Consider the following 25,792-nt stretch of genomic DNA (forward strand, 5'->3'; position numbering starts at 1 on the left):
GTGGAGCCTCATATGGGCACCTGTAAAATGGGGAGGGAGACTGGGAAGCCGTGTTTTTCATGGTGACAAATGTGATGTTCGACTTTACATTGAGAAGAGGTGGAGAAGGAGCATTTTGTGCCAGAGACAGAAAGTTATAGACAAATATATGTGATATATAACTGTTATAGATGAGTACATAGATTGTAATTGAAATCATGTATCAAATTTTCAGAAATTTACTAAAACAGACAAATTACAAAGATTATCGATATCCCTCAAATGAATCTACTAAAATGTCCGCCACCATTTTACACATTGTATAAGATTGCCCCACCCAGTGAAGAATCACATTGTCTTGGGTGTGGCAAGGAGGACTTCCTCATAATGCCCAGCAGCTATCAAATAACATTGTAACGCACAGCAAATCAAGAGGGAGCATCGCCTACATAAAAGCCGAAGCAGAAAATGCAGCAGCCATTTTGAAGTGACTCTTGCTAATGAAAGGGATGTCATAGCCTAGCCCCCGAGACTGAATGTGAAAGCCTTGAAACACTGAAGAAATTGCACAGATAGTGTGTGACAACACAGCAGTGAAGATTAGTTTATAAAGAAAATAAAATAATACAATGTAATTGAAAAGAAGGAGAGGTAGGAGAGTCACTGTGTATGAGGCAGAAATAAGGAGGAACACAGTTAAAGAGAACCTGTCAGATCCCCTAAGCACCCAGAACCACGAGCAGATCTGGGTGTATATTGCTAATCCCTGCCTAACCATCCCTGTATACACTAGCATAGATAAAGAGATCTTTAGAAAAAGTATTCCTAAAGATCTTTTGCCGTATGCTAATGAGCGAGGGGCTTAGTCCCCTGGGCGTTAGTTCCCTGGCTAGTCAATCCATTAGCATGTTAGCACGCCCCATGGGGTGTACTGTCATGCTAATGAATGCGAAATGCCAGGGTATGATCTCACTCACCTCTCCGCCGCCATCATTTCAGACGCTGGATTTCGGCTCAGTGCGCATGACCTCAGAGTTTCGGTCACGCACACTATGAAGCCGGGTGTACGTGTCCTGGCTTCAAACTGAAGTAGTGCGCATAAGCGAAACTCCAGGGTCATGCGCACTGAGCAGAAATCCAGCGTCTGAAATGATGGCAGCAGAGAAGTGAGATCATCCTCCAACGCTGCGCATTCATTAGCATGAAAGCACGCCCACAGAAGTGTACTAACATGCTAATGGAGCCAACTAGCCAGAGGAACTAACGCCCAGGGGACTAGTTCTCTCGCTCATTAGCATACGGTAAAAGATCTTTAGAAATACTTTTTGTAGAGATCTCTTTATCTATGCTAGTGTAAACAGGAACGATTAGGCAGGGATTAGCAATATGCACTCAGAACTGATCGTGGTTCTGGGTGCATATTGGACCTGACAGGTTCCCTTAACAATTGCTGATTGCTGTTTATAGTTCTGCTGCAATTCATCACATTTTTCGTATTATTTATGCATTTAACCACCAATATTACTGAAAGAGAACATTTAACTGTCACAGCCTCATAAAATATACCCTCCTGTTTTTTTGCACACCTGTTTTATTAGTCTAAAGCGGGCTTTACATGCTACGATATCGTTAATGAATTATCGTCGGGGTCACGTTGTTTGTGACGCACATCCGGCATCAAACAAGAAAGATGGAAGGGCACCACCCGTCGGGATCTCCTGGTATATAAGAGTAACCAAGCAAAAAAGAAAGAAAGGATATACCACAAACGGGATCGCCAACGCAGTAATATAATTGTGAAAAATATTTTATTGTACACACTAAGTGGACGGAGCAAAATAAACAAGGGCACATACATAAATGGTTAAAAACAATTAAAAAGCCAGAAATGGCATGGTTCCCCACCACGCCAGCCTCCAATACACCAGTATAATAGTAGATTGTACCTCTTACAAATAATGAACCTCCAAATAGTAGTTGGTGATAACCCAGTACAGATATAGCCACCGGTGTGTGGCTAATCGGCTTTACAAATATATAAGTATAATGATAGAGGAAACCTCTTATATATAAATACAATAAACCTCCAAACAGTAAATGCTCTGGTATGTGGATATCCGGCTCCACAGGGCAGGATAGGAAAGGGTATTGGTAAGTTCAAGTCACATACAGAATATCAAAATCAATACATAGAACTTTAAAGATGCCCCTGCCCAATACCAAAATGATTATATTAAGATGGAATAGATGGCATGGACATCCACAACGGGAGAGGTGAATAACCGGTATATATACCACAAATTATATGCCCTATCAACACTGGTCATAGAATATTAGGCTAGAAATAAACACCTATAGTGCCTAAGGTGTACAAAACATGATCATCCAGTCTGTAGCATAGACCTACCCGTGGCCATGCCCTGGATGAATGACATGCTAAGATAATCAACCCCAGATAAACAGAGCAAAGTATATCCAACACAAACTGGTGGGTGTGAATCTATGCTAGAAATAGCTGAGTCTGCAAAGTAGCATACTCACACCCGGCATCATTAACGATATTGCAGTGTGTGAAACTTCTGTGTGACTTAAAACGATCGCAAAAGTGGCCAAAACCGTTTGCCGCGGAGAGGTTGTCCTTAAACAAAAAATCATTCTCTTCTAGTTAGCGATGTTGTTCATCGTTCCTGCAGCAGCACACATCGCTATGTGTGACACCGCAGGAGCGAGGAACATCTCCTTACCTGCCTCCACCGCCAATGAGGAAGGAAGGAGGTGGGCGGGATGTTTACGTCCCACTCATCTCCGCCCCTCCGCTTCTATTGGACGGCTGCCGTGTGACGTCGCATGACCCGCCCCCTTAGAAAGGAGGCAGATCGACGGCCAGAGCGACGTTGCAGGACAGGTAAGTAGTGTGACAGGGGTAAGCAGGTTGTGCACAACGGGCAGCGATTTGCCCATGTCGCACAACCAACGGGGGCGGGTATGATCGCTTGCGATCTTGCTAGCAAGATCGCAGCGTGTAAAGCCCGCTTAACTTTGGCCACGTGCACACATTCAATATCTGATCAGAATTTTACATCAGTATTTGTAGCCAAAATGAGGAGTGGAACAATCAGACGAAACGTATAATAGAAAAATGTCACCATTTCTCCATTTTTTTACCCACTCCAGGTTTTGACTTACACATATTGAGGTAAAAAACTCCCCAAATACTCAACGTGTGTGTACATGGCCTTACATTAGGTACATGACACAGTAAGGATGCTGGCCGCAGCTCGTTTCTGCTGCTATTTGATACAAGGGGACCTCAGATTGTCAGTCACAGATTTTCAGGTAAGTTGTAGTCTTTGGAGTCTTTTTGGTCATTAAAGATCAAATTCCCAGCCAAAAATAGTGTAAACCTGGTAAATTGGAATTTCAGGAGTTTTGCTCATACAGCTGTAAGTTCATTTATAGAATGGAAGTAAGTGTTCATCAGTGGGATTGACTGGAAGTAAAAACAAAGGGTAAAACTCAGAAGTTAGGTTTGTCATCACAGGATATAGAAACTGGTGGACAGCAAGTAATAGAGGTATTTGAGAAAGGAGGGAATCATGAAGAGTGAATAGTAGAAAAATGGTGGAAAAGATGGAGTCAGGAAGAGAGCTGGTGTTAATTTTTTCCTAATGTACAAATTGATATCAGACATCCTTATTATCAAGGCTTTGAGAGCGAAAAAGAGAAGAAAATATAGTAAATACCTGTATTAGTAGGCAATTCTCACTGTTCACATCTCTGTGTGTGAGGGTATGGATCCAAAAGGATTTTCACTTAGGCCGGAATCACATTTGTGAGTGCCTCATGTGAGTCTTACATCACATCACCCGGTAGAGCTACGCACTCTCCTGACAGGAGCGGGTCTGTTACATGTATTTCTATGCAGCTGAGACGCTCCTGTCCAGAGGGCGGAAGGCCGTACAGGGTGATGTGTTGCGAGACTCGCGCGAGTTACACACGAGGCACTCGCAAGTTTGACTCCAGCCTTAATATCATTATCACTTGAACACAGACTTTCAAGCTGTTTTTTTGGTCGGTGTCGCCTGACTGCTTAATCAGGGTGAGAAGGCCCCTCTGTCAGCCCACCACCCAAATGAACTGGTTAAGAGGACATTCGATACAATTTTTATTGCAGCCTAAGAATTTCCCCCACAGCTGCCATATTAGTTCTCTTATAGACTCAGAGAGAAGCGGTTATTCACTCACAATAGACAGCGACCAAGTCCCAGGTAATAGTATAAACATTATTTAATCTGCCCTAATAACCAACAATATTCAGACCTTTATTAGGTCTTTATCAAAACTTAATAAAGACCTAACAAAGGTCAAAATGTTGTTGCTTATTAGGACAGAATAAATTACGTTTTATACCATCACCTGGGACTTGGATGTTTTCTATGTTCCAAGTGGTATCCTTGGAATCCTTTTGGAGAACGCTGCCAGATTCTTTTTTAGAAAGAGAAATGTCTAACAAAATGATTTTCAACATTTTGCTGAAAGGCATGGTTCACACAACACATTAGATGCTGCTTTGGATATTACATTTTTGTTAGCGCTAGTATAGACCTAAAAACCGGCAGCACTGAGATGTTGACAATTCAGATTCAATAGCTCATTTTAAAATCCTTTTGCAAAGAGAGGCAGTGGTTTCTGTAGATAATTGTAACCCTTTTTACTGTCTAAAAGTTAATAAATACTTTTGGAAACTTTGATATAATCCAGCCTAATGGTAAGTTGCATTGCTGTTCAGAATTGCTTCATAGGTGGAGGGGCAGTACTGTCGGTAGAGATGTTCCACCAGTGTGTTAGTCCTAGGGACCATGGTTTCTCGGTCATCATTCATGTAGTTCCACAGGTGAAGCGCAAATGAGTTCCTAAATGTTGGCAATGTGCTCCAGACTTCAAAATATTTTTTCCAGGATGGATATAAAATAGGATAGAATCGTTCAGGATGAAAGTAAGAGACATTTGCACACCTGATATGATTAATAGATGTAAAATGACGACCACCACAATACTTGTTTACCACACGTGTAAAAACTCCTGGTCCTTGGTGTCCCCATTTTCTCCCTATATAATTCTGTACAAAGTTTTCCATAAATTCCCACGTCAGTTTGTGATATGGAGAAAGACCAAAAACACTACTGCTGGTAGTTGAAAATGTTTCAGCAGCAAGGAAATGGTCTTCAGGAATGGGCCGAATGGAAATGACATCCGTGTCCATGTAAATGCCTCCATATTTCCAGATAATGGCAAATCTGCAGGCGTCCGATTTAACATGGGTCCAGTGGATTTCTCTTTGGGGATTCACCTTTAAAAAAAATGAAAAATTATAATAATTGTAAAGTATTACAAAAAATGTAATTATTTATGCATTTCTATAACAATGATAATGATTCTCTTCTATTTTTACTAAATTGGAACATGATGCTACGAGTCAATGCGATTACGATCATACTTAACTTTAAAAAGCTCCCTTATTGCCTTAATGAAGTAAATTTCTCTCTCTCTCATATATTATATAAACACATACATACATGTATATATATATATATATATATATATATATATATATATATATATATATATATATATATATATACATATATATATATATATATATGTATATTACAGTCCCTGACAAAAGTTTTGTCGCTTATCCATGTCATGTAAATAAAAGTTTATAACCTGTTACCTGACATTACATTCATCCATTGGTTTTATAAATTACTCTTTTGAAAGCTGAAACCCTCCCAAATTTAGTTTAGGTTATGAAAATAAAGTTGCTGCAAAGCTGAAATATTGATCATTTAATGAGCACTGAAAGGTCAGATTTTGGCAAGACAAAAGTTTTGTCGCCCACAGAAAATACTGTGAAATTCAAACAAATAATGAACTTCTAATTCAAAGATATGTTGCATAACATTGGTGAATGAAGTTTTGGTGCTATTAGACCCATATTTAATATTTTGTGTGACTTCCATGAGCTTGACGGACTGCATCAATGTGGTTCAACAATGATTCATACAATTTATTGATGAAGTCATCAGGAATAGTAAAGAATGCAGTCTTACATGCCTCCCAGAGTTCATCTAGACTCTTTGGTTTTGTCTTCCAAGCTTCCTGTTTCATCCTATCCCAAACATGCTCAAAGATGTTCATATCTGGTGACTGTGCTGGCCAGTCCTTGAGCACCTTGATCTTCTTTGCCAGCAGGAACTATGTTCTAGAGATGGATGTATGAGATGGAGAAACATCCTGCTGCAGAATTTAACCCCTTTTATGATTGGAAATGTAAGAGGTAGCTAATACTTCTTGATATTTTAGGCTATTGATATTGCCTTCCACCTTGCAAATGTTTTGCACACCCCCATACTAAATGTAACACCAGACTATGATCTTTCCATCACCAAACTTAACTGTTTTCTGGATCCATACGGGCTCCAGTATGTCTCCTGCAGTATTTGCGGTGGCTGTGGTGTAATTCAACTGAAGATTCATCAGAGAAATCCACCTTCTGCCACTTTTCCAGCGTCCATCTGTTTAGCAAGCTGTGTGACTTGGCAAATGCCACACGGTTTTGTAATTGCCTTTTGTTTAGTGCTTGCTTCTGGGCACCGATTTGATCATGGAGGCAATTTCGAGACAGAATCCTACAAACTGTTCTAGTTGACACAGGGACTTGAGGTGACCAGGCCTTTTGGAGCTCTGCTGCATTGGAAGAGGGGCTGGCTTTGGATTTTCTAACCTGAGCAGTTGTCTTGCGGGGTCTGCCAGACCTGGGCTTGTCAAAAACATCTCCAGTCTCTTCAAATCTTTTTTTAATTCTTTCTACTTGACGCTGAGACACATTAAAAGTGCCAGTCACCTCTGCAGTGGCTCTGGTCTTTAGCCTCTTAATAAATCAAGGCAAAGTGGATTTTTGACATGTTGTCAGAGGTCAAGTTGCAGTTCAACTGAAGGTCTGGGGTGCTGGGTTTCTTATTATACACACCCACTAATTAATCGATCATTTAGTGAGCACAGGTGAGGATGTAAACTAGGATTGGGTGCATTATTTAACAAGATGACAAAACTTTTGTCTTGCCAAAATCTGACCTTTCTGTGTTCATTAAATTATCAATATTTCAGCTTTGCAGCAACTTTATTTTCATAAACTAAACTAAATTTGGGAGGGTTTCAGCTTTCAAAAGAGTTATTTATGAAACCAATGGATGAATTTAAAGTCAGGTTATAAGCTTTTATTTACCTAACATGGATAAGTGACAGAACTTTTGTCAGGGACTGTGTATATAATATATATATATATATATATATATATATATATATATATATATAATATTATATATATATATATATATATATATATATATATATATATATATAAATACCAGCGGTAGTACCCGGGCGTTGCCTGGGATAGAAACTGTCTGTCTCTTTCCCAGTCTCTGTGTGTAACTGTCTGTCTCTCTGTCTGTCTCTTTCCTTGTCTGTCTGTGGCTATGTCTCTGTCTGTTTCTATCTCTGTCTATATTTGTATCAGTCTATCTGTCTCTATCTCTGTGTCTGTCTGTCTCTGTCTCTATCTGTGATGTAAAATGGGTCATTTTAGAAAATCTATTCACCACCACCAAAATGACCCATATTACCAGCAGAGGAAGGTAAATTCATAATAAAGTCCATCGAAATATCTGTCCAAGGTTGACTAGGAACACTCAAAGGCTGCAAACATCCTGAATTACGAGAGTAAGATGCCTTTGAGAGCGCACAGGTGGCACATGCAGACAAAGGATACCATTACCCTACGGATTCTGGGCTACATAAAAGTGATGCAATATGAGATCAAGAGAACTTTTAATTCCAACGTGATCAGCCAGTATAGAATCATGATTCTCTCCCAGAACCTTAAGCCGAAGGTTCAGGGGAACAAACAACTTGTTCACTGGAACCCCAAATAACGCATCACCTTGAGCCTTAGGAATCTCAGACTCCACATCTGTACTGACCGCCAACACAACAACTCCCTTCTGAATAATAGGGATAGGTTCCACACAGGGTTCCACCCCCCCGCAAACTCCTGAACAAAGCATTGGTGTTAATGTTTTTAGAATCAAGGCGTTAAGTAAGGAAAAAATTAAACCAATTGAAAAATAATGACGACCAACCTTATCTTTGTGTAAAACGCTTAGCTGACTCAAGGTAAAAAAAAAAAAGTTTTTATGGTTGGTAATTACTGTAATAGGCTGCATAGGTCCCTAAAAGAAATTGTCGCCATTCCTGAAACGCTAACTTGATCTCCAGTGGTTCCCCGTTACCAATATCATAACTACATTTTGCCAAAGATAATTGCCTAGAAAAGAAGGAGGACGGAAGCACAATATACCAAGAGATGGATGTTGAGACAATACAGCTCCCACCCCCATTTCATGGGTGTGTCATGGGTGACAGACAGTCATGTGGTTTCTGGCAATGGAAGATCACAGCATTTGGCTACGCAAAATGGTCCCTGACTTTCTATTGTTCCTGCTGTTAGTATTCCTTGTACTAGGTAGCGTTCCTGCTGGATCTTCATGTCTTCCCCTTTAGGACCCAGGGGAGCTTTCCTTCCCTCCAGCTGCTGAAGTCAGTATTCCCTTTGTGCTTAAATACTCCCTTCTTCCCTGTACTTGTGCTGGTGTTATTATTCAGTTCTTTCAAGCTCTGGTTGCAAGCAGGTGGCTTCTAATCATCTGCGGTATTGTTGCTGAAACTTTGCTGAACTTCTACCTGAGTCACTTGTTAAGTAGTTCATGCACTTTTCCCGTGTGTCCTCCTTGTGTCTTCTTTAGTGTTTAGTGTGGCTTATCTCACCCATTCCCTATTTAGGGGCCTGCACTAGGGATACCTAGGGTGAGGTATCCAGCTTGGCGCATAGGTGAGGAACCTATCTAGAGTGGTGAGGGTCCCCAGGGACCAGCAGTCGGTTTAGTCAGGGGTCAGCATCTCCTCCTTCCCTAGACACAGGATTCCCTTTCCTTTTGCTTGGTGGTTCCCATACCTAACATGACACCCCACGTTTGACGCATCAACCTCCACCATAAAAAGGTTGAGATAAATCCGGCTGTATCAATACAGAAGCACTTCTTAACACAGTTGAAAGCATGAAAAGCACCCTAAGTCCAATTAGAAAAGTCCGTACACTTCACAGTCATGTTAGTAAGTGGTCTTCTAAAGCAGAGAAATTGTTAATAGACTTCCTGTAAAAATTTGCAAAACCTAAAAAACATTGCAGAACTTTAAAGTTCTTGAGACGGTCCCATTTCAGTATAGCCTGTAATTTAGTGGGATCCATCAGAAATCCTGCAGCTGAAATAATGTAACCCAAAAAAATGGAAATTCTTGAATGGCAAACACACAGTTTTCTTGCTTAGCGTACAATTTATTTTCTGAGAATTTGTAATTCTTGTCTGAGGTGTTGTAAATGAGACCCAAAATCCCATGAATATATGAGAATATCATCAAAGTAAATGATTACAAATTTCCTTAACACTTGAGAAAACTCAATTGATAAAAGGCTGGAATACAGCAAGTGAGTTGGTAAGACCAAGGCCATGAACAGATTTTTAAAGTGCCCCTCTGGCATATTAAATATAATTTTCCATTAATCCCACACTCTGACCCAGATCAGATTATAGGCCCCTCTAAGGTCAAGTTTAGAGAACCATTTAGCACGAGCAATCTAATTAAATAGGTCAGGAATGAGTGGCAGGGGACACAGATCATGAACCATTATCTGGTTGAGCTCACAAAAGCCCAGGCACGGCTGTAGCATACTTTCCTTCTTTTTAACAAACAAGAAACTAGCAGCCACCAAAGAAAAGGATGGCGAAATGTGCCCCTTAGCCAAATTCTCCATTATATACTCTCTCAGGAACAGATAGGTTATACATGCTGCAGTTGGTCAATTTTGCTCCTCGCCTCAACCTTATGGAGTAGTCATATGGTCTGGGTGGAGGCAACTCCTTCCAACCCTTCTCAGAGCACACATCCCAAAAATCAGAGGATCCGGCCGGAAGACTAGTGGTTACCGCAAAAATACAGGTTTACTAACCAGTGTTCTTTACTAGGGATGAGTGAACCCGGTCTTGATGCCATTTCAATGCGATCAAAACCGCTGCTGTGTGTGATTTTCTGCGAGGAGATGCAGATTTGATGCTAAAATTCATACACCAAATTCCTGCACCAAATCTGCATCTCTTGGGAAAAAAGAACGTGATTTTCTGCCAGGAGATACAGGTCTCATTTAACTCAATGAGTTCATATTGGGTAAGGTCACTGAGTTCAATAAGGTCACTTGTGGTGAGTTTACCTGTAGTCACAGGTGGAGTACCATAGGAACCTGCAAGTAGTGGAAATTCCTTTCCTGATCCAGCAACACGTCCGAGATAGATGTGAATTAAAAATCCATTTTATTGAAAAATTGTTAAAAACACCAATCATCAGAATGACATCCAAAAAAAATTTTTCTTTAAAAAGAAAGCGTCTTACGCGTTTCTGGCCATTGTGGCCCTTAGTCATAGACATATGTTACCCAAATGAAACACATAATATATAGAAGAAAAAAAAAAAAAAAAAAAAAACACACCTCTTCACTTCCCAGAATGCTACATCCGGTCAAACATACACAGGTTAACCCAATTATGTCAGTAAGGCAGCAGCCTAATACATTGCAAAAAGGAGATCTTCCTGAATCAATTTAACCCTTTGGGATGTGCCAAATATAATTCATTAAATTCCATAAGATCCCATACAGGAAAAATTTATATCCATTAATCTCCATGGATTGACACTTTTCAAAGAAATGGATCAATTATGAATAATGATTACAAGCATAAGCATACCTGTATGCAATAAATACCGAAAGCATTCAGAACAATAATCAACATATCAATATATATACATTAAATCACTTTTGATATTCATGCCCATTGGCATGCAGGTATTGTATGTCAAAATCCACCTGGCTTCCCTGTCCCGCAGTATCTGAATACGATCTCCACCTCTTCTAGGGGCTAGAATCTGTTCACAGCATTCACTTTAAAGGAACTAACATCCCCATTGTGATTATATAAAAAATGCTGTGAAGCCCCTGACAAGTTCCTAGAGGCGGGATTCATAATATCATATAAATGTTCCCCAATGCGTCTCCTTAAAGTGCGGCTTGTGGAGCCTACATACTGTTTGCGACATTTTTTGCAAGTTATAACATAAACGCAGTGATCTGAACTGCAGTTGATGAAAGAATTAATTTTATAGCGTTTCCCAGTAGTGGAATTAACACTCTCTTTGGTATTGTACATATGAGAGCATGTCCCACACTGCTTTTTGCCGCACTTATAGGAGCCACATGTAGGTAACCAGTTTTTTATTGAACTGCATGCAGGTTTTGCCAGATATGCATCACTAGGAGAGATGAGACTGCCAATAGTAGGGGCACGTCTAGAAACAAATCTACAACCTGTGTCCAGAATATTTTTAAGAGTTTTATCCACAGATAAAATAGGTAAAAACTTGCGTACAATCTCAGTAATTTTCCAAAAGCTATTACTATATTGGGTAGAAAATACTGGAACACTGTTCTGATTTGTTTTTTCCATAGGAATTTTCTGCTTCAAATAGTGTGCTCTGGATTCAAGATTTACTTTAGTCTTGGCTCTATCAATCATTGCTCTATCATAACCCCTATGCCGCAGTCTACCATCAATGACCTCGCATTCTCTTATATAGGCTGTCTCAGTACTGCAAGATCTCCTGGCCCTAACATATTCCCCCACAGGTATATTCCTTACTATATGCTTAGGATGGTGGCTAGTCGCATAAAGAAGGGAGTTCCCTGATACATCTTTCCTGTAGAGCTCAGAGTTAACTCGTTTGTTCACTGAGTCACCAACAAGAGTGAGATCTAAGAAGGAAATAGACTCCCGCTGGCTACAAGAAACAAATTTCAGATTGAACATGTTAGAATTAATGTACTTAAAAAACTCTGGTATGGCCGCTTCACATCCACGCCATATTATCAAAATATCGTCTATGAAGCGACCATACCAGAATATATCTGAAAGAAAAGGGTTCCAAGAGTTGTAAATGAACTGCTTCTCCCACCAATTCATGTAAATATTGGCTAGCGATGGTGAGAATTTTGCCCCCATGCTACAGCCACAGATCTGGATGTAAAACTGATTCAAAAAAATAAAATAATTATTTTTGAGCAAAAAAGAAATTATATCCAAAATAAATTCTTGTAATTCTTCCGAATAGCTTGTACAAACCAGCATCTGTTCCTGTAATGCAATTAAAGCCAAATTGTGGGGTATAGACGAATACAAAGCAGTAACATCACTACTTATCCATGAGTAGCCTTCTTGCCATTCAATTTCCTGCATTACAGTAAGAACATGTTTAGAGTCCCTGATGTATGCTGGAGAAGACTTCATAAGGGGCTGGAGTCTCTCATCCAGCCATGTTCCGATGTTTTCAAACAGGGACCCTATTCCAGACACGATTGGCCTAAAGGGTGGAGGAAAAACACCCTTATGGGTCTTTGGAAGTGCATGGAATAAAGGGATCCTAGATGTTTCAGGCACCATATACTCCAATTGTTTCTCAGTTAATAATCCCATGTCTGCACCTCTCTGCAGTAATAGTTGTAAGTCTGTCCGTATTCCAATAGTTGGATCACTATCAACTTTGCGGTATGTCCGTTCATCATTTAACATAAGCTGTAATTGTCCTTCATAGAGGCCACGGTCCAAGATCACCACTGAGCCGCCTTTATCTGAGTTTTTAATAATGATTCTATCGTTGGATTTTAATTTATTCAAGGCTGTTCGTTCCTGGACGGTCATGTTGTCATTATCCAGGATTCCACTATTAACCGCATGCAGCTTTTTAAGCTCCTCGAACACCACATGCTGATAATCATCCATGGCAGGAGATCTTGAAGCCAAAGGATAAAACTGCGGATTTGGCACTCTACTGGAAAAATCAGTGTCAGTTATTAAATCTAGATCTTCCCCACTGTTGGTACTCAATGATTCCAAATTCTGCAAAGTAACCTGCTCCATAAACATTAAATTCTCAAATTGATTTGGGAACAACCTTCTCTCACTAGTATCATGATCTTCTGTTGCTGGCTGAAAAAAATGTTTCTTTATAGTCAATTGCCTGACGAATTTATTCACGTCTTTGAAGGTGGAATATAAATCAAAGTTCCTACTTGGCACAAAATTCAGGCCTCTCCTGAGTACATTGGTTTCATCCTCAGAAAGAATAGTAGCTGATAAATTGAGAACTGTGAATTCATTGCCATTTTTCACTTGCGAATCCTGAACGAATAACCATGAGTTTTTATTTGGTTTATGTTTCCTCCCCGACCTCCTTGTTGGTTTCTGTTTTTTTTCTCTCCTTGGCCTAAAAATCTATTATTACTGCTGTTACGTTCTGACGTCCCGGCCAGGGGTTCAGGATCTGATTCTCCCTCAGTGGTGTCTAATTCTGTAGAAGAAAAACTCACCCGTGATTCACGCCGGTTTAATCTGTAGTCATCCGAGCTGTTCCTTAGTATAGACTTTGGATTTCTCATAGCTCTGATATCCCACCACGTGTACACCTCATTATTGTCATAGTCTCTCCTATCACGGGTGAATTTTCGTCGTTTAGTTTCCGTGATGTCATTTTCTAATTTCTCAAGTCGTTCAAAAACATCCTTTTTAAGCTTTGTATACGAGGAATCATCCTTATATTTCACAAGCGATGCATCCAGTTCTTTGATCTCCTCCTCCAGAGTTATGATCCTGGATTGTTCTCTCTCCACTATGAGCTTCATTAATTTAGTGGAGCACTCTGATAGAATTGCATTCCATGACACCAAAAATTCTGAATCAAACATAAAAGTAGGTTGTTTTTTAATACGCAAGCCCCGAGGTATCATAGAATTCTCAATGTATTTTTGCAACGTCATGCAATCCCACCAGGTGCGCACCCTGGAGGACATAGATTTCTCCATTTTCTGCATGCATTCTTTTAAATCCACAGGTTCAACACCAGCAGTGGAATAGTCCATTGAAAAAATGGCAGCCGCCCTGTTGAGTCTGTCAGTATTGTCTGGATTAAATAGGGCCATTTTGTGCTGAAAAGGTGAAGAGGATTTTTTTCCAAAATGTTTTTTTTCTTTTTTTTTTTCCCTTCTTTTTAAAAAACCATTAACTGTGCATATATATACCTAGAAGCCGGTAAATAGATTAAAGTCCAGATAGAAGAAAATTCTCCATCATCCTTATTCAGGAAAATAATGTCCAAGGGGAGCAAGAAACGAACACAATTGGTAAGAAAGGAAAGTTTTTTTCAGCTCACCCGTAGTATTATTTCACCTGGCTCCAGGACCCAGAACGGTGCAGGGATATGAATTCCGTGTTCAGGAATATAAAGCAGCAAGTAGTGGAAATTCCTTTCCTGATCCAGCAACACGTCCGAGATAGATGTGAATTAAAAATTCATTTTATTGAAAAATTGTTAAAAACACCAATCATCAGAATGACATCCAAAAAAATTTTTTCTTTAGAAAGAAAGCGTCTTACGCGTTTCTGGCCATTGTGGCCCTTAGTCATAGACATATGTTACCCAAATGAAACACATAATATATAGAAGAAAAAAAAAAAAAAAAAAAAAAACACACCTCTTCACTTCCCAGAATGCTACATCCGGTCAAACATACACAGGTTAACCCAATTATGTCAGTAAGGCAGCAGCCTAATACATTGCAAAAAGGAGATCTTCCTGAATCAATTTAACCCTTTGGGATGTGCCAAATATAATTCATTAAATTCCATAAGATCCCATACAGGAAAAATTTATATCCATTAATCTCCATGGATTGACACTTTTCAAAGAAATGGATCAATTATGAATAATGATTACAAGCATAAGCATACCTGTATGCAATAAATACCGAAAGCATTCAGAACAATAATCAACATATCAATATATATACATTAAATCACTTTTGATATTCATGCCCATTGGCATGCAGGTATTGTATGTCAAAATCCACCTGGCTTCCCTGTCCCGCAGTATCTGAATACGATCTCCACCTCTTCTAGGGGCTAGAATCTGTTCCACAGCATTCACTTTAAAGGAACTAACATCCCCTTTGTGATTATATAAAAAATGCTGTGAAGCCCCTGACAAGTTCCTAGAGGCGGGATTCATAATATCATATAAATGTTCCCCAATGCGTCTCCTTAAAGTGCGGCATGTGGAGCCTACATACTGTTTGCGACATTTTTCGCAAGTTATAACATAAACGCAGTGATCTGAACTGCAGTTGATGAAAGAATTAATTTTATAGCGTTTCCCAGTAGTGGAATTAACACTCTCTTTGGTATTGTACATATGAGAGCATGTCCCACACTGCTTTTTGCCGCACTTATAGGAGCCACATGTAGGTAACCAGTTTTTTATTGAACTGCATGCAGGTTTTGCCAGATATGCATCACTAGGAGAGATGAGACTGCCAATAGTAGGGGCACGTCTAGAAACAAATCTACAACCTGTGTCCAGAATATTTTTAAGAGTTTTATCCACAGATAAAATAGGTAAAAACTTGCGTACAATCTCAGTAATTTTCCAAAAGCTATTACTATATTGGGTAGAAAATACTGGAACACTGTTCTGATTTGTTTTTTCCATAGGAATTTTCTGCTTCAAATAGTGTGCTCTGGATTCAAGATTTACTTTAGTCTTGGCTCTATCAATCATTGCTCTATCATAACCCCTATGCCGCAGTCTACCATCAATGACCTCGCATTCTCTTATATAGGCTGTCTCAGTACTGCAAGATCTCCTGGCCCTAACATATTCCCCCACAGGTATATTCCTTACTATATGCTTAGGATGGTGGCTAGTCGCATAAAGAAGGGAGTTCCCTGATACATCTTTCCTGTAGAGCTCAGAGTTAACTCGTTTGTTCACTGAGTCACCAACAAGAGTGAGATCTAAGAAGGAAATAGACTCCCGCTGGCTACAAGTAACAAATTTCAGATTGAACATGTTAGAATTAATGTACTTAAAAAACTCTGGTATGGCCGCTTCACATCCACGCCATATTATCAAAATATCGTCTATGAAGCGACCATACCAGAATATATCTGAAAGAAAAGGGTTCCAAGAGTTGTAAATGAACTGCTTCTCCCACCAATTCATGTAAATATTGGCTAGCGATGGTGAGAATTTTGCCCCCATGCTACAGCCACAGATCTGGATGTAAAACTGATTCAAAAAAATAAAATAATTATTTTTGAGCAAAAAAGAAATTATATCCAAAATAAATTCTTGTAATTCTTCCGAATAGCTTGTACAAACCAGCATCTGTTCCTGTAATGCAATTAAAGCCAAATTGTGGGGTATAGACGAATACAAAGCAGTAACATCACTACTTATCCATGAGTAGCCTTCTTGCCATTCAATTTCCTGCATTACAGTAAGAACATGTTTAGAGTCCCTGATGTATGCTGGAGAAGACTTCATAAGGGGCTGGAGTCTCTCATCCAGCCATGTTCCGATGTTTTCAAACAGGGACCCTATTCCAGACACGATTGGCCTAAAAGGTGGAGGAAAAACACCCTTATGGGTCTTTGGAAGTGCATGGAATAAAGGGATCCTAGATGTTTCAGGCACCATATACTCCAATTGTTTCTCAGTTAATAATCCCATGTCTGCACCTCTCTGCAGTAATAGTTGTAAGTCTGTCCGTATTCCAATAGTTGGATCACTATTAACTTTTCGGTATGTCCGTTCATCATTTAACATAAGCTGTAATTGTCCTTCATAGAGGCCACGGTCCAAGATCACCACTGAGCCGCCTTTATCTGAGTTTTTAATAATGATTCTATCGTTGGATTTTAATTTATTCAAGGCTGTTCGTTCCTGGACGGTCATGTTGTCATTATCCAGGATTCCACTATTAACCGCATGCAGCTTTTTAAGCTCCTCGAACACCACATGCTGATAATCATCCATGGCAGGAGATCTTGAAGCCAAAGGATAAAACTGCGGATTTGGCACTCTACTGGAAAAATCAGTGTCAGTTATTAAATCTAGATCTTCCCCACTGTTGGTACTCAATGATTCCAAATTCTGCAAAGTAACCTGCTCCATAAACATTAAATTCTCAAATTGATTTGGGAACAACCTTCTCTCACTAGTATCATGATCTTCTGTTGCTGGCTGAAAAAAATGTTTCTTTATAGTCAATTGCCTGACGAATTTATTCACGTCTTTGAAGGTGGAATATAAATCAAAGTTCCTACTTGGCACAAAATTCAGGCCTCTCCTGAGTACATTGGTTTCATCCTCAGAAAGAATAGTAGCTGATAAATTGAGAACTGTGAATTCATTGCCATTTTTCACTTGCGATTCCTGAACGAACGATTCCTGAAGCTCATAGTGGAGAGAGAACAATTCAGGATCATAACTCTGGAGGAGGAGATCAAAGAACTGGATGCATCGCTTGTGAAATATAAGGATGATTCCTCGTATACAAAGCTTAAAAAGGATGTTTTTGAACGACTTGAGAAATTAGAAAATGACATCACGGAAACTAAACGACGAAAATTCACCCGTGATAGGAGAGACTATGACAATAATGAGGTGTACACGTGGTGGGATATCAGAGCTATGAGAAATCCAAAGTCTATACTAAGGAACAGCTCGGATGACTACAGATTAAACCGGCGTGAATCACGGGTGAGTTTTTCTTCTACAGAATTAGACACCACTGAGGGAGAATCAGATCCTGAACCCCTGGCCGGGACGTCAGAACGTAACAGCAGTAATAATAGATTTTTAGGCCAAGGAGCCAAAAAAAACAGAAACCAACAAGGAGGTCGGGGAGGAAACATAAACCAAATAAAAACTCATGGTTATTCGTTCAGGAATCGCAAGTGAAAAATGGCAATGAATTCACAGTTCTCAATTTATCAGCTACTATTCTTTCTGAGGATGAAACCAATGTACTCAGGAGAGGCCTGAATTTTGTGCCAAGTAGGAACTTTGATTTATATTCCACCTTCAAAGACGTGAATAAATTCGTCAGGCAATTGACTATAAAGAAACATTTTTTTCAGCCAGCAACAGAAGATCATGATACTAGTGAGAGAAGGTTGTTCCCAAATCAATTTGAGAATTTAATGTTTATGGAGCAGGTTACTTTGCAGAATTTGGAATCATTGAGTACCAACAGTGGGGAAGATCTAGATTTAATAACTGACACTGATTTTTCCAGTAGAGTGCCAAATCCGCAGTTTTATCCTTTGGCTTCAAGATCTCCTGCCATGGATGATTATCAGCATGTGGTGTTCGAGGAGCTTAAAAAGCTGCATGCGGTTAATAGTGGAATCCTGGATAATGACAACATGACCGTCCAGGAACGAACAGCCTTGAATAAATTAAAATCCAACGATAGAATCATTATTAAAAACTCAGATAAAGGCGGCTCAGTGGTGATCTTGGACCGTGGCCTCTATGAAGGACAATTACAGCTTATGTTAAATGATGAACGGACATACCGCAAAGTTGATAGTGATCCAACTATTGGAATACGGACAGACTTACAACTATTACTGCAGAGAGGTGCAGACATGGGATTATTAACTGAGAAACAATTGGAGTATATGGTGCCTGAAACATCTAGGATCCCTTTATTCCATGCACTTCCAAAGACCCATAAGGGTGTTTTTCCTCCACCCTTTAGGCCAATCGTGTCTGGAATAGGGTCCCTGTTTGAAAACATCGGAACATGGCTGGATGAGAGACTCCAGCCCCTTATGAAGTCTTCTCCAGCATACATCAGGGACTCTAAACATGTTCTTACTGTAATGCAGGAAATTGAATGGCAAGAAGGCTACTCATGGATAAGTAGTGATGTTACTGCTTTGTATTCGTCTATACCCCACAATTTGGCTTTAATTGCATTACAGGAACAGATGCTGGTTTGTACAAGCTATTCGGAAGAATTACAAGAATTTATTTTGGATATAATTTATTTTTTGCTCAAAAATAATTATTTTATTTTTTTGAATCAGTTTTACATCCAGATCTGTGGCTGTAGCATGGGGGCAAAATTCTCACCATCGCTAGCCAATATTTACATGAATTGGTGGGAGAAGCAGTTCATTTACAACTCTTGGAACCCTTTTCTTTCAGATATATTCTGGTATGGTCGCTTCATAGACGATATTTTGATAATATGGCGTGGATGTGAAGCGGCCATACCAGAGTTTTTTAAGTACATTAATTCTAACATGTTCAATCTGAAATTTGTTTCTTGTAGCCAGCGGGAGTCTATTTCCTTCTTAGATCTCACTCTTGTTGGTGACTCAGTGAACAAACGAGTTAACTCTGAGCTCTACAGGAAAGATGTATCAGGGAACTCCCTTCTTTATGCGACTAGCCACCATCCTAAGCATATAGTAAGGAATATACCTGTGGGGGAATATGTTAGGGCCAGGAGATCTTGCAGTACTGAGACAGCCTATATAAGAGAATGCGAGGTCATTGATGGTAGACTGCGGCATAGGGGTTATGATAGAGCAATGATTGATAGAGCCAAGACTAAAGTAAATCTTGAATCCAGAGCACACTATTTGAAGCAGAAAATTCCTATGGAAAAAACAAATCAGAACAGTGTTCCAGTATTTTCTACCCAATATAGTAATAGCTTTTGGAAAATTACTGAGATTGTACGCAAGTTTTTACCTATTTTATCTGTGGATAAAACTCTTAAAAATATTCTGGACACAGGTTGTAGATTTGTTTCTAGACGTGCCCCTACTATTGGCAGTCTCATCTCTCCTAGTGATGCATATCTGGCAAAACCTGCATGCAGTTCAATAAAAAACTGGTTACCTACATGTGGCTCCTATAAGTGCGGCAAAAAGCAGTGTGGGACATGCTCTCATATGTACAATACCAAAGAGAGTGTTAATTCCACTACTGGGAAACGCTATAAAATTAATTCTTTCATCAACTGCAGTTCAGATCACTGCGTTTATGTTATAACTTGCAAAAAATGTCGCAAACAGTATGTAGGCTCCACAAGCCGCACTTTAAGGAGACGCATTGGGGAACATTTATATGATATTATGAATCCCGCCTCTAGGAACTTGTCAGGGGCTTCACAGCATTTTTTATATAATCACAATGGGGATGTTAGTTCCTTTAAAGTGAATGCTGTGGAACAGATTCTAGCCCCTAGAAGAGGTGGAGATCGTATTCAGATACTGCGGGACAGGGAAGCCAGGTGGATTTTGACATACAATACCTGCATGCCAATGGGCATGAATATCAAAAGTGATTTAATGTATATATATTGATATGTTGATTATTGTTCTGAATGCTTTCGGTATTTATTGCATACAGGTATGCTTATGCTTGTAATCATTATTCATAATTGATCCATTTCTTTGAAAAGTGTCAATCCATGGAGATTAATGGATATAAATTTTTCCTGTATGGGATCTTATGGAATTTAATGAATTATATTTGGCACATCCCAAAGGGTTAAATTGATTCAGGAAGATCTCCTTTTTGCAATGTATTAGGCTGCTGCCTTACTGACATAATTGGGTTAACCTGTGTATGTTTGACCGGATGTAGCATTCTGGGAAGTGAAGAGGTGTGTTTTTTTTTTTCTTCTATATATTATGTGTTTCATTTGGGTAACATATGTCTATGACTAAGGGCCACAATGGCCAGAAACGCGTAAGACGCTTTCTTTTTAAAGAAAAATTTTTTTTGGATGTCATTCTGATGATTGGTGTTTTTAACAATTTTTCAATAAAATGGATTTTTAATTCACATCTATCTCGGACGTGTTGCTGGATCAGGAAAGGAATTTCCACTACTTGCTGCTTTATATTCCTGAACACGGAATTCATATCCCTGCACCGTTCTGGGTCCTGGAGCCAGGTGAAATAATACTACGGGTGAGCTGAAAAAAACTTTCCTTTCTTACCATAGGAACCTCCAGTTGGGACCGCTGATACAATCAGTGATGTCCCCGCTCACAATTGCATCTCAGTGAGTGTCTGCTTGAAGCCACAGCGGGTGGCCATATATTCTAATATGTCCGAGCACTGCGACTTCAGTATGTAAAAAGAAAAACAAAAAATTGCGATCAAACATCCATATATTGAAATGTATATATTGTATCCTTAGAGATAGATTATATATTCTTTGTTAGGTGCTGTCAGCCAAGTTTGAAGTCAGGTTAGTACCAGCATGGAATGCCTTCAACGGAACCCCTGTTTTCATTCTTTTTTCATTATAGATTATATGTTACAGGGAGTGATGCTCTGTTTGCTGGATTTGCACTCAGGCCCCTGCCAGTTCATTAGCCTTTTTTGTCCACCTGCTGATCTTGTGTAGGTTTTTAAGAAGCCCAGAAAGATGCAGTGTAGAGTAGGACCCAGTAAAGGAGGGTGCCGTGAAGTGGTGCTGGGTTAGTATTATAATGGCCATTCTAAAATTCTAAATACCTAAAAAAAAAATGTTTTATTAGGTAGCGTATTTTTGTGGTTTTGCAGTGTGTGACTGTTATTTTTATTTACATACATCTGCATCACTTACAGATACGCACCTGTTCACATTGTTAGGTGCCACCAGCCAAGTTTGAAGTTAGGTTAGTACCAGCATAAAATACCAGCAAGGGAACCCCTGTTTTTATTATTTTTTCATGATAGTTATCTATATATATACACATATACATACACACAGTCATATGAAAAGTTTGGGCAGCCCTATTAATGTTAACCTTTTTGCTTTATAAAAATTTGGGTTTTTGCAACAGCTATTTCAGTTTCATATATCTAATAACTGATGGGCTGAGTAATATTTCTGGTAAACAAAATTTGACCGCTGCAAAATTATGGGCACCCTTATCAATTTCTTGATTTGAACACTCCTAACTACTTTTTACTGACTTACTAAAGCACTAAATTGGTTTTGTAACCTCATTGAGCTTTGAACTTCATAGGCAGGTGTATCCAATCATGAGAAAAGGTATTTAAGGTGGCTAATTGCAAGTTGTTCTCCTATTTCAATCTCCTATGAAGAGTGGCATCATGGGCTCCTCAAAACAACTCCCAAATGATCTGAAAACAAACATTATTCAACATAGTTGTTCAGGGGAAGGATACAAAAAGTTGTCTCAGAGATTTAAACTGTCAGTTTCCACTGTGAGGAACATAGTAAGGAAATGGAAGAACACAGGTACAGTACTTGTTAAGCCCAGAAGTGGCAGGCGAAGAAAAATATCAGAAAGGCAGAGAAGAAGAATGGTGAGAACAGTCAAGGACAATCCACAGACCACCTCCAAAGACCTGCAGCATCATCTTGCTGCAGATGGTGTCAATGTGCATCGGTTAACAATACAGCGCACGTTGCACAAGGAGAAGCTGTATGGGAGAGTGATGCAAAAGAAGCAGTTTCTGCAAGCATGCCACAAACAGAGTGGCCTGAGGTATGCAAAAGCACATTAGGACAAGCCAGTTACATTTTGGAAGAAGGTCCTGTGGACTGATGAAACAAAGATTGAGTTGTTTGGTCATACAAAAAGGCGTTATGCATGGAGGCAAAAAAACACGGCATTCCAAGAAAAGCACTTGCTGCCCACAGTAAAATTTGGTGGAGGTTCCATCATGCTTTGGGGCTGTGTGGCCAATGCCGGCACCGGAAATCTTTTTAAAGTTGAGGGTCGCATGGATTCAACTCAATAGCAGCAGATTCTTTACAATAATGTGCAAGAATCAGTGACGAAGTTGAAGTTACGCAGGGGATGGATATTTCAGCAAGACAATGATCCAAAACACCGCTCCAAATATACTCAGGCTTTCATGCAGAGGAACAATTACAATGTTCTGGAATGGCCATCCCAGTCCCCAGAGCTGAATATCATTGACAATCTGTGGGATGATTTGAAGCGTGCTGTCCATGCTCGGCGACCATCAAACTTAACTGAACTGGAATTGTTTTGTAAACAGGAATGGTCAAATATACCTTCATCCAGTATCCATGAACTCATTAAAAGCTACAGGAAGCGACTAGAGGCTGTTATTTTTGCAAAAGGAGGATCTACAAAATATTAATGTCACTTTTATGTTGAGGTGCCCATACTTTTACACCGGTCAAATTTTGTATAAATTCGGATTGCACATTTTCTATTAGTACAATAAACCTCATTTCAATCCAGAAATATTACTCAGTCCATCAGTTATTAGATATATGAAACTGAAATAGCTGATGCAAAAACCCAATTTGTTATAAAGAAAAAAGGTTAAACATTAATAGGGGTGCCCAAACTTTTTCATATGACTGTATATATATATATAATATAATCTGTGTGTCCAACTGTACATCTATCTGTATCTATCTCTCTCTATCTAATGTCTAGCAGGTCAACCGCTTTTGTTCTTTTTCCACCACTGACTCATCTATTTCCACTATTATTCACTTTTCTACCAATAAATATTACATTCATATGGATGTTTTCTTGTTTCTTTCTTCTTGGATATGTGGCGATTTGTCCATTTTATTTTGGTCCATATATCTTACGCCTGAAGTATTATTTATATTGTGATGGATCCCTTATATCTGTGATCATGCAACTTCCACTACATTTATTTGTGAATTCAGTATGTAGAACAGCTGGGATAGTCGTAGGGCTTTTTATGGATTTTGTTGTTGTGCAAGGGTGTTTTGGGGATTAATAAAGGGGTGAAATATGATGTGTGTATTTTATTTCAAATAAAGGATTTTTTTCAGTGTTTATGTTTTATGTCTATTCACTTTCAGTATTAGTAGTGGGGGGTGTCTCAGATGCTTCCCATCACTAATCTGGGGCTTGATAGCAGCTGTCACTTATTGACAAATCACAGTTGAGATTCACCCCTTATATTACCTCAATTGCAACCGCACCAGGGTAATCAGGATGAGTCGGGTAAAGTGCCAGCCTTGTCGCATGTAATATATGCGACAATTCTGGGCAGCTGTGACATGGTATTTTTAGGCTGGGGGGGCCAATAACCATGGGCTCCTCCTATTCTGATAATGCCAGCTCCCAGCTGTCTACTTTATCATGGCTGGATATTAAAACTGGAGGGGATCCTAGTTTTTTATTCCCCTCTATTTCGATATAGCGTGCGAGGTTCTGAAGCAAAGTGTGCAAGGTTTGAAAATAAGTGTGGCATAGTTTCAACACAATTACATAGTTTAACACAAGAACATAGTTTGAATTTATCCTTATACGTTTCCCATTGTTTTTGTTTTTTTCTTGTTTTCTACTTTAACGTTTATCCCCATTTAATAGGTGCTCCATGGACAATGCTACCAGGTGTGTATCTTGTCAGATGTATGCATGCCTTGAGCAGCCGTTTGAGGGCGAATATGTCTGCACTCGATGCAAGCATGTTGCGTATTTGGAAGCCAAGGTAACTGATCTAAATAAGCAGCTTGCAACACTCAGGGGCATTGCAAACCTGGAGAGGAGTTTAGAGCTCACTGAGCTTTCTCTGGCTGGGGCCAGTGATATGGAGGAGGGTGGAGGTGGAGAAGATCAGGACCCAGAGGTAGGTAGTTGGGTAACAGTTAGAAGAAGAGGTAGGGGGAAAAGTGTCAGGGAGCCTAGTCCTGACCTGGCGCAACCTAGTAAATATGCCTTTTTGGCTGATATTAGGAATGAAGGGCCAGGACTAGGGTCACTACAGCAGGACATTGCTCCTAGCAACCAGGAAAACAATTGCTGTAGGAAGGAGGGAAATAGGAGTGCAGCAAAGCCCAGACAGATGTTGGTGGTAGGGGACTCTATAATTAGGCGGACAGACAGGGTCATCTGTCGCCAAGACCGTGAATGCCGAACAGTGTGTTGTCTGCCGGGTGCTCGGGTTCGGCATATTGCAGATCGGATAGACAGATTGCTGGCTGGGGCTGGGGAAAACCCAGCGGTCATGGTGCACATTGGTATTAATGACAAAGTTAGAGGCAGGTGGAAGGTCCTTAAAAATGATTACAGGGAACTAGGAGAGAAGCTGAAGTCCAGGACCTCCAAGGTGGTGTTTTCAGAAATACTACCGGTGCCACGAGCGTCACTAGAAAGACAGCGGGAGCTTAGGGAGATCAATACGTGGCTTAGAAATTGGTGCAGGAAGGAAGGGTTTGGGTTCATGGAGAACTGGGCTGACTTCTCAGTCGGCTACAGGCTCTACGGTAGGGACGGGCTGCACCTCAATGGGGAAGGTGCAGCTGTGCTGGGGGAGAAAATGGTCAGATGGATGAAGGAGCTTTTAAACTAGGATCTGGGGGAGGGAGGGAAGTGGAGCAAAAAAGGGGATAGATAGAGCAGATAGAGACAGTGAGATGGTAGGGGTCAATGAAGGATTAGGGGGGGATGGGACATGCAAGGAACGTAGAGAGGCTAGGAGTAATAAAGGTGTTAATAGGATTAAATGTCTACTGGCAAATGCAAGAAGTCTTGCAAACAAAATGAATGAATTGGAGACTCTTATGTCAACCATGGATTATGATGTGGTGGGCATTACGGAAACCTGGCTGGATGAAAGCCATGACTGGGTGACAAACATACAGGGTTATAGTACATTTAGGAGGGACAGGAAAGACAAAAAAGGTGGTGGGGTGTGTATATTTATCAAATCTAACCTAAAACCTGTGTTGAATGATGACATTG

The 25,792-nt window shown here is 39.8% G+C and overlaps 1 protein-coding gene across 2 annotated transcripts in view; it reads right to left on the reverse strand.

Annotated features, from left to right (window-relative positions):
* Positions 1-1,395: 1,395 nt before the first annotated feature.
* Positions 1,396-25,792, reverse strand: part of LOC142296907 (alpha-1,4-N-acetylglucosaminyltransferase-like) — a 284,308-nt gene continuing 259,911 nt past the window's right edge. For both annotated transcript variants that reach the window (XM_075341017.1, XM_075341019.1), the window contains exon 3: positions 1,396-5,329. In XM_075341017.1, the coding sequence (XP_075197132.1) occupies positions 4,742-5,329 (588 nt within the window). In that variant the 3' untranslated portion in view covers positions 1,396-4,741. The remainder of the gene's footprint in view (positions 5,330-25,792) is intronic.

Source organism: Anomaloglossus baeobatrachus, chromosome 3 (genome assembly GCF_048569485.1).
Source record: "Anomaloglossus baeobatrachus isolate aAnoBae1 chromosome 3, aAnoBae1.hap1, whole genome shotgun sequence".
Taxonomy (NCBI): domain Eukaryota; kingdom Metazoa; phylum Chordata; class Amphibia; order Anura; family Aromobatidae; genus Anomaloglossus; species Anomaloglossus baeobatrachus.